This window comes from Microcaecilia unicolor, unplaced genomic scaffold (genome assembly GCF_901765095.1).
Source record: "Microcaecilia unicolor unplaced genomic scaffold, aMicUni1.1, whole genome shotgun sequence".
NCBI lineage: Eukaryota > Metazoa > Chordata > Amphibia > Gymnophiona > Siphonopidae > Microcaecilia > Microcaecilia unicolor.
The window spans coordinates 33,475-51,389 of record NW_021963056.1 but is presented as its reverse complement, the minus strand read 5'-3'; the positions used below and the strand labels follow the sequence as shown (position 1 = coordinate 51,389).

At 43.2% G+C, this 17,915-nt stretch overlaps 1 protein-coding gene across 1 annotated transcript in view; it reads left to right on the top strand.

The window, feature by feature from the left end:
• The window catches only part of LOC115458854 (brefeldin A-inhibited guanine nucleotide-exchange protein 3-like), a gene marked incomplete at its 3' end in the record, with an annotated part of 189,363 nt that overhangs the window by 138,312 nt on the left and 33,136 nt on the right, over window positions 1-17,915 (top strand). The window contains exons 15-16 of the mRNA XM_030188691.1: window positions 2,925-3,090; window positions 16,636-16,743. Coding sequence (XP_030044551.1) covers window positions 2,925-3,090; window positions 16,636-16,743 — 274 coding nt within the window. The remainder of the gene's footprint in view (window positions 1-2,924; window positions 3,091-16,635; window positions 16,744-17,915) is intronic.

The following is a 17,915-nucleotide window of genomic DNA, read 5'->3' as shown; positions in this document are numbered from 1 at the left end:
ATCCTTTTCTGACGTTATCCAATTTTCAGTTAAGAACAAACAGTCTAGTTGGTTCTCTACTATTAGATTCTTAATTATGTGAGACTTATTTCCCACAGACCTAGTGTTAACATTAGCACAGGGAACAGGAAGGTAAGATTGATTTTCTTCAGATTTTAACAGATATCCAAGATTTAGAAGATAATTTTACTAGCTTTATAATGAACAGAGAAACTATGCTTGTTTCGATGACGTAAATGCCTACCTGTATAAAGTTGCAAATTATATGATAAGTGATCAGAGCAATCAATCAGTTGTCTATTAATTAATGAACTCTGCCTTGTTTTTACCCAAGGACGTGAGTATTGTATAGTTGGAATAGTATGGACTTCACACGAGTCTAACCTACAAATAAAAGTAGCACTATAAAAATCCACATAATCCACTGCATTGAGAAACAATAGAAGTAAAAACACAGAGCGAGCAAGTTTGCAATGTGGAGGGGCATAATCGAACGGGGCACCCAAGTTTTCCTGGGGCTATCCTCGCAGGACGTCCCTGCGAAGGGGCGTGGAAACCCGTATTATCCAAACAAGATGGGTGTCCATCTTTCGTTTCGATAATATGGTCGGGGACGCCCAAATCTCCACATTTAGGTCGACCTTAGAGATGGTCGTCCCCGATTTTTGGCGATAATGGAAACCAAGGACGCCCATCTCAGAAATGACCAAATCCAAGCCATTTGGTCGTGGGAGGAGTCAGCATTCGTAGTGCATGCGTCCCCCTCGTATGCCAGGACACCAACCGGGCACCCTAGGGGGCACTGCAGTGAACTTCAGAAATTGCTCCCAGGTGCATAGCTCCCTTACCTTGGGTGCTGAGCCCCCCAACCCCCCCCCCCCAAAAAAAAAAACCCCACTCCCCACAACTGTACACCACTACCATAGCCCTAAGGGGTAAAGGTGAGCACCTACATGTGGGTACAGTGGGTTTATGGTGGGTTTTGAAGGGCTCACATTCACCACTGCAAGTGTAACAGGTATGGGGGGGTGGGCCTGGGTCCACCTGCCTGAAGTGCACTGCACCCACTAAAACTGCTCCAGGGACCTGCATACTGCTGCCATGGAGCTGGGTATAACATTTGAGGCTGGCAAAACACATTTTTAAAGTTGTTTTTTAGGGTGGGAGGGGGTTGGTGACCACTGGGGGAGTAAGGGAAGGTCATCCCCGATTCCCTCCGGTGGTCATCTGGTCAGTTCAGGCACCTTTTTGAGGCTTGGTCGCAAGAAAAAATGGACCAGGTAAAGTCGGCCAAGTGCTCATCAGGGACACCCTTCTTTTTTCCGTTATCGGCCGAGGACACCCATGTGTGAGGCACGCCCTAGTCCCGCTTTTGCTACGCTGCTGATACGCCTCCGGGAACTTTGGTCATCCTCGCGATAGAAAGCAGTTGAGGGCACCCAAAATCGGCTTTCGATTATGCCAATTTGGGCGACCTTGAGAGAAGGACGCCCATCTCCCGATTTGTGTCGGAAGATGGACGCCCTTCTCTTTCGAAAATAAGCCTGATAGTGTACTACTTACAATGTCAACACAATATATAATAGAATATTTTAATTGATAGTGAAGGGTAAAGCAAAGATAGAATATAAGAGAGTAAGAAGAGTTAGAAAGTAAGGTGACTAATTTAAAAAAAAGTGCGGATGAGGTCATAGAGATGGTTAAATATTATCCCAGCTAGGGTAGACGTGGATAAACATGTCCTACTGCAGTATGTGCAGCCCGAGTCACTCCTTGTGTGTGTGAGTAAGACTAACAAGTTAGTTACTTCTTCCAGTAAAGGCCTGGTTGAAGAGCCAAGCTTTCACCTGGTTCCTGAAGTAGATATAGTCAGTGTTAAGCGGAGCCTTTCAGGCAATGCATTTCAGAGTGTGGGGGCTACTCTAGAGAAAAGGCTCACTTTCAAGTAAAACATCGTGTAATGTCTTTTGGAGAGGGTGTGGTTAGTGATAGACCTTGAGAGGACCTTAGTGTCCTTGGCGGTGTGTAGAGGATCATCCTATTCTTCAGGTACTCGGGGCCTTTTCCTTTAAGGGCCTTGAAGATCAGACATAGTTTTAAATTTAGCCCTGTATTGTACTGGTACCCAATGAAGTTTTTGCAAAAACGGTGTGATGTGGTCACGTTGCTTACAACCTTCTATGAGTCTTGCTGCTGCATTCTGAATCAACTGGAGGTGGTGCAGGCCCTTTGTAGTCAGTCCATTGTATAGTGCATTGCAATAATCCAGTATTGATGTTATTATGGCATGCACAACTGGGATAAGATTTACCTTCTCCATGTTAGGAGAGAGGCAGACTAGCTGTCGCAAATAATAGAACCAGCAGCTCTTGAAGGTTACTTGGAATTGGGGGAATCAGGGTAAGTGTATTCCAAGGTTCTTAACATGATTTGAGGTTGAGTTCATACTTCCCAAAAGAGATTTTGACGTCAGGTATGTATCCACTTGTGTTAGGGACCCAAAGAAGCTTGTTTTTACTTGGGTTCAGGCAAAGTTTGTTCTGTTTAGCCCATATTGGTTGCTGTGCTCATGTGCAAGACGCATTTGGAAATGTATACTTTGCTAACTTCATACTTTGCAAAGATCTTTAGCTGTAGGGGTGGGTGGGTGGCTGTTATCCAGGTTTAGGAGAGTTTATTTTATAAAATCTTTAAATTAGAGGTTTGGTTTCACATTTAATATTCATGTTTGAAGTTTTTGAATGTCATAACATGTCTTTGGGACTGTTATTTTGTATTGCTTACAGTTTGTAGTTTGATTTTTGTTCTTTCCTCAATAAAAGACCTCCATAAAATTAAAAAAAAAAAAATCTTTAGATGTGTTACTGCAGAGGATGTGATTTTACCTCCAGTCACCCCTTTCCCTCGTCTTTTCTGTATTGCAGAAAGAATTTATGAAACAGGTGCAGTCCAGTGGCGTGCTGATGGTTTTCTCCCAGGCGTGGATTGAAGAGCTCTATCGTCAGGTGCTGGACAGGAACATGCTGGGAGAATCTGGGTGCTGGGGAAGCACAGAGGAGCACTGCCTCCCTCTCATCACCATGCTGACTGGTGAGTAAGACAATGCATGCCCTAGCACTTCAGTGAAATTGCAGGACTGGGGAGGGCAGGACAGTGGTTTAATGCTGATGACACAAGAACATCCTACTCCAGTGTCTGAAATGAATCTCAACACCTGCAACGGTGTCTTGCTTTCAAAATGGCTTCTCATGTTCTTTAGAAATGGTATGAAAAAGTCTAAGGTGACTAAGGGGATAAGTTATCAACATGGACTACTATTAAGTTGGGTTAATTTTTACCACAAGTCGGGTTATTTTAGCACAGGGTCTCATTGTATAAAATGAGACCCTGCACTAAAACAGTCCAACTTAACAGTAGCCCGTGTTAACAACTTCCCCTCCCCCCTCCCAAGTTTAAAAAGAAATTAAAATTCCTAACTATCTAAAATGTTTTAAAACTAGGAGAAACTTTTCAGCAGCGCTGTGACTTAGGAGGAAGATGAGCTCTGGAGGAAATAAGGCCAAGAGAATTTGTAGCTTGTGGGTACGTTCTTAATCAGGAAGCAATATCGGATTCAGATTCCTCTCTCTAATATGTCAGTTGTAATTACATAGATGCATGGCAACCTTGAATGAAATTATCACAAGAGGTAATTGTTGTTTTTTTAATATATAGAAATTATGAAAAACTAACCCCCCCTCCTTTTTTTTTTTTACAAAACTGTGCTAGCGTCTGCCAGAGTTGTAATGACAACAGAGCCCATTCAAAGTGAAATTATGAAAAAAAAAAACTAAACCCCACCCCCTTTGCCAGAGCGGTAATGCCAACATTTACCACCCGGCTTTGTAAAAGGGGGGGAGGGTAAGGCAACAGTGCATCTCACTGACTGCAAACATAATTATGTTAAGATGGCAGCGTGATGGGGAGACTTAAAAAAATAACAATTTTCTGGACCCATTTTAAGAAACACTCAGAAATGGTAGTAGGTTATACATGTATTTGAGGACAGCATTTTGGAGTTTGCAAGTCCAGGGACTTGGTAGAAACAACAACAGAGATTCTCGTTGGTTGGTTGATATGTTTTTTCAATTAAGCTTTAATTTATGTTACTTTACTAAGATGTTAAGAAATTAGCATGTCTCTAAAAATTATTATTTTTGTGTGCGTCACGTACATGAAGGGATAGTGTTATGTGAAATAAACCTATAATTTCCCCAGCTGGCATCCTTTGTGTTTACAGCTTCTTGGCAGTGTTTTACATCAAATGTATGTAGCCTGGCACTCTATAATCTTTTTCCTATGCTCTAGAATCCAAAGAAAAGAAATCAGTAAATAGCAAGCTCTATAGTAACAGTTATTACCTCAAAACTATGTTCTTTCATGCTTAAATCATATACACTTATGGCCTGATCTTAAAGGTCCTATTTTTACCTACATTTACAGAAAATTTGGAGCATGTGTAGTTTGCAGCTTCTTTTCCCCACATAATGAAGAAAAAGGCTTCATAATTCGCTATTTCAGATTCCTGTTTTACCCTCCTGAAGAAACTTATTTCAGACTACAGGAGACACCTGGCAGCACTGAGTAAGGCAGTTAGAGCCCGACTGAAACCAGGATTTTCGGTTTCTGCTGAAACCGAATTGGCAGCCGAAATTGGTCACTACTAAAGATGAAAATGAAACTCCGACCCACCAGCGTCGGGCCTTTCCTAGGCTTACCGTGTCGTTGGGTAGTGGGCACAGGAACAGCCCCCATTTGCGCCTGTGCACAGCAGGCTCCTCCTTCAAAATGGCTTCTGGGACTTTCACCCACACTCTCGCCAGACTGCTGCAGGAGGTCCCGGCGGCCATAATGAGATTGCTCCTGTTTATTCTGGTTCCAATTGCAAAATCACTATCATAACTATTTGTAACCTCATCAAAAGAAATTGTACAATGTGATACCTGCCAGCAAGCTTTCTCAGGAGTAGCCCACACACTCTGGAACTTACTCCCAGAAGGGCTGTGTCTAACTCAAGACAATCTCTACTTTAGGAAGCAGGTGAGAGCCTAGTACTTCTCCCAAGCCTTTAATACATATGGAGGGGCATTTTAGAAAGGAACGTCCAAGTTCCGATTTGGACATCCTTGCAAAATGGCGAAATACAGGGGCGGGGAAACCTGTATTTTCGAAACAAGATGGACATCCATCTCCTTAGTTTCAAAAATGCCGTCAAGGACGTCCAAATCCTTAAATGGACGTTTCTGACTTTCGGCGATTTTCGAAACAAAGACGTCCATGTCAAAAAACATCCTAATGCAAGCCATTTGTATGTGGGAGGAGCCAGCATTTGTAGTGCCCAGGTCCCCCTGTCATGCCAGGACACCAACCAGGCACCTAGGGGGCAGTGCAGTGGACTTCATAAAATGCTGCCAGGAACATCGCTCCCTTACCTTGTGTGCTGAGCCCCCCCCCCCAAAAAAAAAAAACCCCACTACCCACAACTATAAACCACTACCATAGCCCTTACAGGTGAAGAGGGGCACCTATATATGGGTATAGTGGGTTTGTGTTGGGTTTTGGAGAGCTCACTGTTTCCTCCACAAATGTAACAGGTAGTGGGGGGGTATGGGCCTGGGTCCGCCTGTCTGAAGTGCACTGCAGTACCCACTAAAACTGCTGTTATTGACCGGAGTATGACATCTGAGGCTGGCATGACATATTTTTAAAGATGTTTTTTGAGGGTGGGAGGGGGTTAGTGACCACTGGGGGAGTAACGGGAGGTCATCCCCAATTCTCTCCGGTGGTCATCTGGTCATTTCGGGCAACTTTTTGTGCCTTGGTCGTAACAAACAGGTTCGGGTGAAAATGTCCAAGTGTTCATCAGGGACGTCCTTGTATTTTTGATTATGGGTCAAAGATGTCCAAGTGTTAGGCACGCCCAAGTCCCGCCTTTGTTACACCTCTGACATGCCCCCTTGAACTTTGGACATTCTTGTGATGGACTTCCGCTAGAGACGTCCAAAATCGAGTTTCGATTATACTGATTTGGAAGTCCCTGGGAGAAAGACGTCCATCTTCTGTTTTATGTCGAAAGATGGACGTCCTCTTTTGAAAATGGACCCAATGGTGACTAACTACACATTCATCGCTTACTTAGACTAGCTTGCTATACATGCTGTGACTTACATCAGTTCCTTATATCTTGTTTTAACTGTACAAAGAATTTGCCTTGAGTTTAGTCACTCATCCGTTTGTCCCGACTGACTCTGTACTACCCATCTATATATCTGCAGTTGGCCCCTTTGCTAAATGATAAGCTATATTATAGAAAAGCATTAGCATCATAGCTATGTTATTTAAATGTTCTAATCTGTACTTATTAGGTGTTTCATTGGTATTTTGCTGACATCATATTATATCTATTATTTGAATGTTCTTCCATTCTGCCTGTTAATGGTATTGTGCTGACATTTATCATACTTCTGTTACATGGTTGTTTTGCAGTGCACTAAATATGTATATTTTTATGCTGTTTTATGGTAGTCCTATTATTGTTTCTAAGTTTACCTCATTTATTGTATTTATGTTTCTGTTTGGTCATTTTACTATTGTTATGCTGTTAGCAAAATTTGTAAATTTTATGTTAAACTGTACCTGCTGTGCACCACCTTGAGTGAATGTCTTCATAGTGGCCATTATTAAATCCTGATGGGCAAATTGAGATTGGAACCAGTATATAAACAGGAGCAATCTCCAGTCGCTTCTGCTTATGCCTGTTCCAATCTCAATATGGCTGCTGGGATGAAGTCCCAGAAGCCATTTTGAAGGAGGAGCAGCACCAGTCAGGAATGAATGGGCTTTGTTCCTGCCTCCAAAGAGGCCACTAGACCACCTTGGTTTCTTAATGTAGGCCCGGGGGCAGCAGATAGTGATCGGGGGGGGGGGGGGCAGCAGCAGAGAGTGATAGGGGGGAGTGTCTGTTTGACCTGCATCCAGATTTTGGGCTAGTTTTGGTGCCAAAATCAAAATTCCATCAGCCTCGAAAGGCAGTCTGTATGTGGACTGCTTTCAGCCAAATACTAGTCCATTTCTGTGTGTGTTCAAGGGCACTCTGAATACTAAACTGTTCTCCCAGATTTCCTGGTAACGTGTTGACTGCTGGTAAATGACTGATGCTACCTGTGGCCCAGTTCAGTCTATGGCCTCTGCAAGGCACCTCCTTCATAGAAGAGACATACAAACAGCTTGATGTGTGCCATACTTTGTACCAGAGTCTGGACAGACAGCTGATTCTATCCACACAGTCCACAGAAAAAAATACTACTTGGCAGCAAAACTGGAACAGATAACTTGTAAAGCTGCCAGAACTGACTTCACTAGATGATGCTTTCTATGCCTGCCCCCGAACCTACTTATTGACATATGAAAAGAACATGGTTATCACTGCCTGCAGAGATCAGGCATTCATAGACAGATGCTCAGAAGCAAACACAGGCACTAGAGACCATTAACATTGCTAGCGCCTGCATTTACTACCGCAAAATGTTCAGAGCTGGCAAGCACGTGAAATAACGAGCTCACCATCTCCGAATGCAAATTGCATTCAATCAGGCTTTTAGGATATCCAAAATGAATATACATGAGATACATTTGTATGCATTACCTGCATTGTATACAAATCTATCTCATGTGAATTCATTGCGAGTATCCTAAAATCCTGAGTGGTTGGGTGTGTCTCGAGGACTGGGTTAGGAACCCCAGCCTTAGGCTCTCAACCAGTCTCCTTCTCCTGTCCAAGTTTTTTTCATATCCAGAAAATACTATAGTTGTGAAGTCTCAAAGCAAAAGTTTATTTCACAGTCAACATGTTAAATATACACATAAGACTATTTCAGAATGAAGGACACCCCAAGAGACCGAGAAAGCCTCTTGGTACATAACAAGAAACATTTTTCTTCTATCCTGCATAACCCTACACAGGTGTGGGGAAAAACAACAAACTTTCTGGCTCATAAATTTTTTAAAAACCCCCAAAAAACAGACAAACGACTGAATTTCTGTTGTTTCGAGAATGGTGCCTGGCGCCTGTGCTGAAGAGTTGTGCGTTAAGCACGGCTCTTCAGCACATGCCTAGAATGCAAGAGGGGGGAGGAGAGAAGAAGTGCCAATTAGAAGGGAAACCTAAACGAGTGGACAGAGATTGGAGTACCGCCTCCGGGGGAGAAGCCAGATTGCCCCAACTGTGCAGCAGTGCTAACCAGTGTCCCAGTCCCAGCCAGTGTTGCCAGGTGGGCGGTTTTACCGCCCAATTGGGCGGTTTTCCGCGACCCGCCGCGGGAAATTTTTGCCCGCGGCGGGTTGCGTTTTTTTGGGCTCCTTTTTGGCTTCGGGGCGTTTTTTTCGCCGGCTTTTGCGGTTTTTTCGCCGGCTTTTTTCGGCCGCGGTGGGCGGGGTTAATGACGTTTCTGGGCGGGGTTAGTGACGTGGGAGGCGGGGTTAGTGACGGGGGAGGCGGGGTTAGTGACGGGGAGGCGGGGCCGATGACGGGGGAGGCGGGGCCGATGACGGCGGGGGCAGGGTTGATGACGGCGGGGGCGGGGGTGATGACGCGGGGGCGGGGGTGTCAGGGGCGGGGTTTGAGTTTGGGCGGGTTTTGGGCTGGATTTTGGGCTCCTTTAGGCTGGAAAAAAATTTTCCACCTGGCAACCCTGGTCCCAGCACAGCCACCCCTCAAGTATGAATGAAGAGACTTGCTTGCAGCCAGTCAGTCTGCGTGATCAGTGTAAACATGAACTCCTCGGCTGCTGTTCTTTTTACCCTGCAGTAATCATGCTCCAGCTGGATCACAACTGTTCATGAAGATCTAATGTGCTTTGCAAGCGGGGAACAACCCAAAATGCTGAGGCACTTCACTTTACATTAAGATTAGGAGCAGGTAACCTATGCACACGAATGATGGGAAAAGCCTCTTACACTCTAATGCCAGCTCTGAACTGGCATAGGGTTTGCAGCAGGAAGTACCCTTCTTATTCCTTTCTGTGCTCATTTCTTCACTCCGGACCTCTGAACATCCTGTGCCGATAAATGCAGATGCTAGAGTGGCACTAATGACCTTTAGCGTCTGCGTTTACTTTTGAGCATCGGGATTCCAGCACGTAACGATGTTTGTGTGAGAAAACCAGCGGCGTGCCACATGCGGAGTAAAACTAGCAACGTTGTGCTAATGAAGTCAACTGCTTTTTGTAAGGTGTTCCAAAATAATTTGCACCTTCATTCTGTTCTTGTGCTCAGTTTTTCTCTCTTGATTATGAGCAAAGGTACTGAGTAGAGAATGACACGGGGATGGGGATCCGCAGTAACCGTGGGGACGGGGACAGATCCCACGGAGAGGGGATGGGGACAGAGCCCACAGGGATGGGGACAAACTTTGTCCCCGTGTCATTTTCTACTTTGAAGCCTGTTAATGAACTGGACTGTTATGTATATTTAAGTGGTGCCTACAAAGATATTTTGATTTTTTGGAAAAACAAGCAAACATACTGGCCACAACTAGCAAAATTTGCATGGGGGATCCTATACATCCTGCTAGCAGCACATCTTCTAAGAAGACAACTTCTATTCCAAGAAGGACTGTGGAAGACAGGAGAGCTAGATTGAATCCTGAGATTGTTGATGATTTCTTATTTATCCACAGATTAAAAAACCATAACAGTGCTTCATAGGGCATATTTTTCCCCTCTAGGGCATATAGAACAGGTTGTATTTTATACCCCTGGACATTTTAACAGTGTGAATTAGGATTCCTTGGTGTAGTAGAAATCACCTATTGTTGGGGTTGGAAGGGTAGAGGGTGGTGGTGGTGGGAGGGTTTATTATAGTTGCTCATTGTTATTATTGTTCTCTATTTGTAATTTATACACAACAGTTGCACAGCATATTGTTCCTTTTTATATTTTAATAAAAAATATATAAATATAAAATCATAAGTGTTCGAGGCTTCTGAAGATGAGGACAGAGCCCACTGGGACGGGGCGGGGATGGAGACAGGGCCTGCGGGGATGGGGTGGGACGGAGACAAACTTTGTCCCCATGTCATTCTCTAGTACCGAGACATTACCAGTCTGATTCTTTGCTTAACGCACACAAGGAGGTCTGCAGAAAGAAAATGCTATGGAACAAATTGAGCTTTAGAAGAATACATCACCAATGCTGGGGAGACAAATGGGAGATGAAAAGGAGAGGACTAGGAAAAGTCCCTGCATCTTTCCCTGTCAGGACCGATTTTCCTTTTGCTGTTTAATCGCATGGCTGTCATGCATCTCTCCCCCAATTACAAAATGTGCTGAAGGGTTTGCTGCTTTGAATGCTTCATTACATCTAATTGGCTGAGGTCAGTCTTGCTTGCAGACTTTGCACCTTATAAGTTAAGAGCTTGGAACATATTTGATGAATAGAAATGAGAAACTGTGACTGTTTGAATACAAATGCCTGGATCAGACTGACTTCATATTACATGGCATTGCTGATTTTTTTTTGTTGTTGTTGTTTTAAATCAGGCCTTATTCTGACATAGCTGTGGAGGAACAGTGACTTGGAGACAGAGCCATATAGCTTTTATCTTATTAGCAAAGTGTGGTAAATTAGGGCTACTGGAATGGACTGTTTCAAAGGATCTAATTATAATTTTGAATAGGAAGTAACATAGTAGATGACGGCAGAAAAAGACCTGCACGGTCCACCCAGTCTGCCCAACAAGATAAACTCACGTGTCATTTTTTGTGTATACCTTACCTTGATTTGTACCTGTCTTTTTCAGGGCACAGACCGTATAAGTCTGCCCAGCACTATCCCCACCTCCCAACCACCTGCCCCGCCTCCCACCACCGGCTCTGGCACAGACAGTATAAGTCTGCCCAGCACTATCCCCACCTCCCACCGCCGGCTAAGCTTCTGGGGATCCCTTCCTTCTGAGGAGTGAATTGCGAGAGGCAGGGAGGTTAAGATTTAAGCTGATCTGTTTTGTTTTATGATAGTTATGCTTTGTCACTTATATTATAAATTCACATTCTACACTCCTTGGCATGAAAGCCAGAAGATAAATTAATTTTCTATATTTTCTCCTCATTTTTCTCCCACCTGATGACAAGTCAAAGTGCTTTTTACCAGTTCCCTCTCTGGACGCAAGCTGGAGGGGAAGCTTCCTTCAGGACCAGACCTTCTTGGTGTCTCCTTTCTAGTAGCAAAGAGTGCCAGCCATTAAATTCCCTGCAAATCATGCAGTATTTCAAAATCTATGGCAAGCTATAAATTGACTGAGGTTTCTTCTCTGATTCAAGTATCCATGCAAAGAAAATTCACCCCTACCTGAACTCTTAGGAAAGATCAGCAGGTCACGTATTGAATTTTTGTCAGTTATTTGATAATCAAAGAGGCAGCTACTTTGATGAATTTATCTGGTAGCATGTATTGTGGCCCTTTTACTAAAGTTTAGTTTGCGCTAACAGACATTAGCATGTGCAGTGCCACGTGGTCCATAGGTATAAAACAGGACACGCAGCATTTAACATAGAAATGGAGAAAACTGTAGGTAAAGACCATATGGCCTATTCAGTCTGCCCATCCATACCATCTACTCTCCCTGTCACTCCCTTAGAGATCCTATCTACTTGTCCCAAACAGGGGCGTAGCCACTTCGGCGGGAGGGGGGTCCAGAGCCCGAGGTGAGGGGGCACATTTTAGCCCCCCGTTTCGGTGCCACTGACCCCCCCCCCCCCCCCCGCCATTGCCGACCCCCGTCGCTACCACCACGACCAACTTTGACCCCCCCCCTCCCGCCACCAACCCTCCCCCACCGCCGCATTCGCCTACCTTTGCTGGCGGGGGACCCCAACCCCCACCAGGCGAGGTCCTCTTCTTCCTTCATTCTGTTTCTGAGTCTGACCAATAAATCAATAACGTCATTGGTTGGAAAAAATCTTCCAAATACTGCTTCAAGTTCTACAAAACAGAGAAACCCTTACATCAGTACTTATCTTCACTGGAATCCTGATAGGCCCTGCTATTCTTTTAAACTTTTTTCTTCTTTTTTTTTTCTATTTTACTCTTTAATAATTTATGTTAGAAATCGGAAGATGGGCGTCCTTCTCACAGGGTCCCCCAAATCGACATAATCGAAAGCCGATTTTGGGCGTCCCCAACTGGTTTCCGTCACGGGGACGACCAAAGTTCACGGGGGCATGTCAGAGGCATAGCGAAGGCGGGACTTGGGCGTGCCTAACACATGGGCGTCCTTGAACCATAATGGTAAAAAAGGGTGTTCCTGAAGAGCACTTGGACGACTTTACCTGGTCGTGTTTTTCTTACGACCAAGGCACAAAAAGGTGCCCGAACTGACCAGATGACCACCAGAGAGAATCGGGGATCACCTGCCTTACTTCCCCAGTGGTCACTAACCCCCTCCCACCCTCAAAAAACATCTTTAAAAATATTTTGTGCCAGCCTCAGATGTCATACTCAGGTCCATCACAGCAGTATGCAGGTCCCTGGAGCAGTGTTAGTGGGTGCAGTGCACTTCAGATAGGCGGACCCAGGCCCATCTCCCCCCCCCCCCCCCACCTGTTACACTTGTGGTGGTAAATGTGAGCCCTCCAAAACCCACCACAAACCCACTGTACCCACATCTAGGTGCCCCCCTTCACCCGTAAGGGCTATGTAGTGGTGTACATTGGTGGGTAGTGTGTTTTTTTTGGGGGGGGGGTTGGGGGGCTCAGCACACAAGGTAAGGGAGCTATGTACCTGGGAGCAATTTAGGAAGTCCACATGCCCGGTTGGTGTCCTGGCATGTCAGGGGGACCAGTGCACTACGAATGCTGGCTCCTCCCACGACCAAAGGGCTTGTATTTGGTCATTTCTGAGATGGGCGTCCTTAGTTTCCATTATCGCATAAAATCAAAAACAACCAAGTCTAGGGATGACTATCTCTAAGGACGACCTAAATTTCACGATTTGGGCATCCCCGACCGTATTATCGAAACGAAAGATGGGCGTCCATCTTGTTTCGATAATATGGGTTTCCTCGCCCCTCCACCGGGACATTTTGCGAGGACGTCCTCAGCAAAACTTGGGCGTCCCCTTCGATTATGCCCCTCCAAATTTCCCTCAAATTAGAGGTATTAAGTAAAAAAAAAAATGTTTACATCTACATTTGGCTATCAAGCAGCATATATTTGGAATACTCTTCCTATTTTTTTAAGGTACTTAATTATTATTAATGAATTATTCATCATGTTGTGATTTTGAAGAGATTTTTATTTTAAAATTTTCTTGCAATGCATTTGCTTCAATGTGTATGTAATTTTAATTTTTCAGTGGTAACATCATAGAAATAGGTATTTTAATTCTTTTGTAACCTGCCTTGGACAATAAGAATATAAGCATTGCCTTACTGGGACAGACCGAAGGTCCATCAAGCCCAGTATCCTGTTTCCTACAGTGGCCAATCCAAGTCACAAGACCTGGCAAGATCTCAAGAATAAAAGATTTATTCCTCTTATCCTAGAAATAAGCAGTGGATTTTCCGCAGTCCATCTTAGTAAAGGCTTATAGAAGGAGAGAGAGAGAGATGAGGCTGCTATGTTTTGGGGGTGAGACCAGTTTTGGCTTCAGTTTCAGAAGAAACCGAGCGGCAAGTTTCAGCCACAGATTCAGTTTTGGTCTGCCTCCAATTTGGTGTAGTTTACTATCAATTTATGCATCCAGCTTCTCCTATATAAGCATCCAACTCTGGAACGCACTTCCAAAAGCCGTAAAAACTACGCATGACCACCTCAACTTCCAGAAATTACTAAAGACCTACTTGTTCGAAAAGGCATACCCCACTGACCTAACTTAAGTGCCTGAACCCAGCAACAGAAAGAAACCTAAACTTGTAATGAACACTATGATCACTATATAACTTTCCTCTCTACAATTCTCTGATACGTCTGTACATATTTATTTCATTGACGACAACATCACTCTGTATTTGTTTTCCACTGGAGGTGGCTATCACCTCAAAGTACTATGTAAGCCACATTGAGCCTGCAAATAGGTGGGAAAATGTGGGGTACAAATGTAACAAATAAATAAATAAATTGTTAAACTGGTATGAAATCATCCCATTGCTCTAGCTGTTTGTTCTCCCCTCCCCCAACCATTAGGAGTAGCTTAATGGTTAGTACAGTGGCCTGAGAACCAGGGGAACCCTGTTTGATTACTGTTGCAGCTCCTTGTGACTCTCCGCAAGTCACTGAACCTTCCATTGCCCCAGATACAAAATAAGTACCTGCATATAATATGTAAACCATTTTGATTGTACCACAGAAAGGCAGTAGTATATCAAATCCCATCTCCTTTCCCTTACTAATACATTTTAAATCCTTAATCCAATTTCATTTAAATTTCCGCCATACATAATACTGCACTGTATGATGATTGTCTCACATGTTTCATGGACCCTCCATGTTCCCTGCTCTTAGACTCCGAGTTCAGTTCAGAATGCATATGTGGCGTTGTGGAGTAGTTTGAAAGCTGCCTTACCATCTCTGTTCAGAGAAAGAAACTAGCTGTTTTCATGTAATGACATTAAATTGGACCCGGTTTGAAATTGTTTTGCTCCATATGGTATTTTCTTGTGCATCTTTGCGTTGTCACATGTCTACTTGCCAACAGGGCATCTCCCTTGAAAAACAAAGTACAGATTTCATTAAAAATAACCTGCAGCAGCATTCTCCAATACATGTAAAACAGACACTCTCTTACCTCCTGCAGGGGCATTTAATTTTTGTAAACTGGTGTGACCTATTTTGTCATTGACAAAAATAATTATTAATCTGAAAAGTGTCTTTACCAAGTGAATATGTCCATGGAGGAGTAGCCTAATGGTTAGTGCAGCAGGCTTTGATCCTGGCAACCTTGATTTGATTCCCACGGCATCTCTTTCTGACCTTGAGGAAGTCATTTAACCTTCCATTGCCTCAGGTACAAAGATTTTGAGCCCTCTAGGGACAGAAAAAGTACCTGCATATAATGTGTACACAGTGCTGCATACATCTAGTAGTGCTATAAAAATCATTAGTAGTACTGTAAAAGTATTCAAAACTCCTCTCCACTATGAATGTTCTGGTTGATCTTGAGCAGGTCACGTTATTTAGTTTATATATTTGTTTTGCTGTTCCACCAGAATTCTATTTGAAAGAAGGAGGTGTATCCTTAATCTTTTTTTCTCTACAATATATATTTTAAAATGTAAAACAGATGAAGAAAAAAACAACTTGTAAGTGCTGTAAACCCCTATTACATTACAGTAATACGATCTGCTATTGCTTTTATAACACTATCAATCCGTCAGAAATGCCCTGCCTGGGGCAAAGCCCAGACTCCAGCATTTAGAAGCTCTCTCTGTACTCTTATCCTGCTGTGTTAAGGGAGGATTGTATCTAAGCAGGAGGTGCTGCCTTCTAAGAAAATGCCACTGATAATTTAGTTGGTGATCTATGGAATCTATCACAACAGCCTCTGTTAGCCTGAAATGTGGAGTTATGTAAAAAAAATAAAACAAAAAAAAAGGAGCAAATTGTCCCTGGAACACAACTGAATATTTTCATGCGATACCAAAATAGATATTCAAGATATGCTTTCTGTCGTCAGATATTCTACCATCTGTTTGGCTCAAGAATTTTGAAAGAATGGAGACATGTAGAATGTAGTGGCTTATTGTTCTTGCTTTGGAAAAGATCTTTTCAATGGCCATCTGGTTTTATCTTCCACAGATTTTCCGAATTCCCTGTTACAATAAGATTTCCAGGCCAATTAGAAATTAAACCTCTCCTCCCATTGGTCCTTGAAGCCCGCACTGTCACAGTGAAGCTGGACTACGTAGGCCAAAATGTATTGAGACATAAGAACATATTTTTAGTAAAGAAAAGTCACAGTGTCCCAGAAATTGGATTGCAGCTTGAGTTTTAAACCTTAGCACATAAAATATACATTGAGTGAAAACATGTTGACAGGAAATGCAAAACATGGTACTTAGAGTTGATGTCAAGTTAGAGAAAATGGACCTACTTTTATTCCCACAGCTGAACCTAGGATTTCTGGCGGATATTTACCTTTATTATTTAGATTGTAAGCTCTTTTGAGCAGGGACTGTCTCTTTGTATCAGATGTTCAGCGTTGCGTGCGTCTGGTAGCGCTATACAAATGCTAATAATAAAATAATTAACATATTATTTTTCAACTGTATTTCTGTCCAAGATTTTTCAATAAACTATGGTTAATTACCCTATTAATGTGTACCTTTTTATTATCCCTTTTTTACCTACAAGATTTCCTTGAGTAATTCAGAGTATGAGTTAGAAGGCAGGCCTCTTGAAAAGTAAAGTCCTTCAATATCACCTTAATGCCAGAAAAGGGTTACCCCCTTCTTTTATTCACCCCGAACCACTCATAGGCCTGGTGTACAGCCTTTTCTCTGTTCTAACACTGCTTCCAAGTCTTATTACATTCACAGATCTCTGCATTCCTGGGCATTTTCTGGAGTCCAAACTAATGTTTGGTGTGCTCTTGTTTTGGCAGATATCGATGGCTTGGGGAGCAGTGCAATAGGTGGGCAGCTGGTGCGATCGGCATCGCCACAATCACCACTCACTCATGACAGGAACATAGATAATTCAGTTGTGGCAGGTACTATCTGGCTTTCTTTGGCCCTCATGCTCTTGCACTGAAATTGTGTGGCGAAATGTAGAGCTAGTTACAGGAGCGGAAAAAAAACCTTTTTGGTTGGGAGGGGACAAACTAACCAATTTATGCTCTTCCAGCTACTCCTTTCCTTAGTTCCCTAGTGGCTGATGCTGAGTGGGGCAAAAAGTTGATAAGGCCTTTGGCCCACCCAGTTCCTGTGTAGATAGGTACAAATGCGACCTTTTATAGAAGTGCCATGCATTAATTGGCAATTTAATGTAACTTAGGGCCCTGTTTACTAATGCGTGCTAATGTTTGTAGCATATACAGTGAAACCTCGGTTTTCGTCGATAATCCATCCGAAAACAATCGGCGAAAACCGAGGCAATTAACGAGGACGCCCAAAATCAGGAGAAGAACGTCCATCTTCTGTTACAAATTGGGAGATGGACGTCCTTATTTTTCGACGAAATCCGAGGCCACTGATGAAAACCGAGACAAATTTCTAGTCGAAAAAATCAATGAAATCCAAAACCAATGAAAACCGACGTCAACAAAAACCGAGATTTCACTGTATTCCTATGGGTGTCTCCAGCATTAGCGTGCACTAATTTTTAGCTCATGCTAAAAATGCTAGCACGCCTATAATGTGGCTTAGTAAACAGGGCCCTTAATTTATCACAGCAGTCCTGTTACAAAAGTCAGTAGGAATGTAACTGTGAACTAATGTTTTACTCTGCTTTGTGTAGTTTCATAGATGTGTGTAGATAAAGTGCACTGGTCATGAAATTACATAACTGTGAAATTTTCAGTTGTTTCGCAGTAACAATTCCCAAATTAAATATTTGCACCAGGTTTATTTGATTGTAGTGAATAGGATTTTTGTGAGTTTTTATTTATTTATTGCATTTGTATCCCACATTTTCCCACCTTTTTGCGAGTTCAGTGTGGCTTACAATATGAGTTAAATGTTGGAAATACAATTTGTTACAGATTGGTTCCACTGTGATTGACTGTGAGCAAGCAAGAGGGGCTCTTCTGGAGACAGCAAGGCATAGTTGAATGATACTTGGTACTGCATAACCCTATATACTAAGCACAGAAGATCCAAAAGAAATGAGTGCTTGAGCTGGGTTTAGACCTTATTCTCTGGCTACTGAAAAAAAGTGGTCACT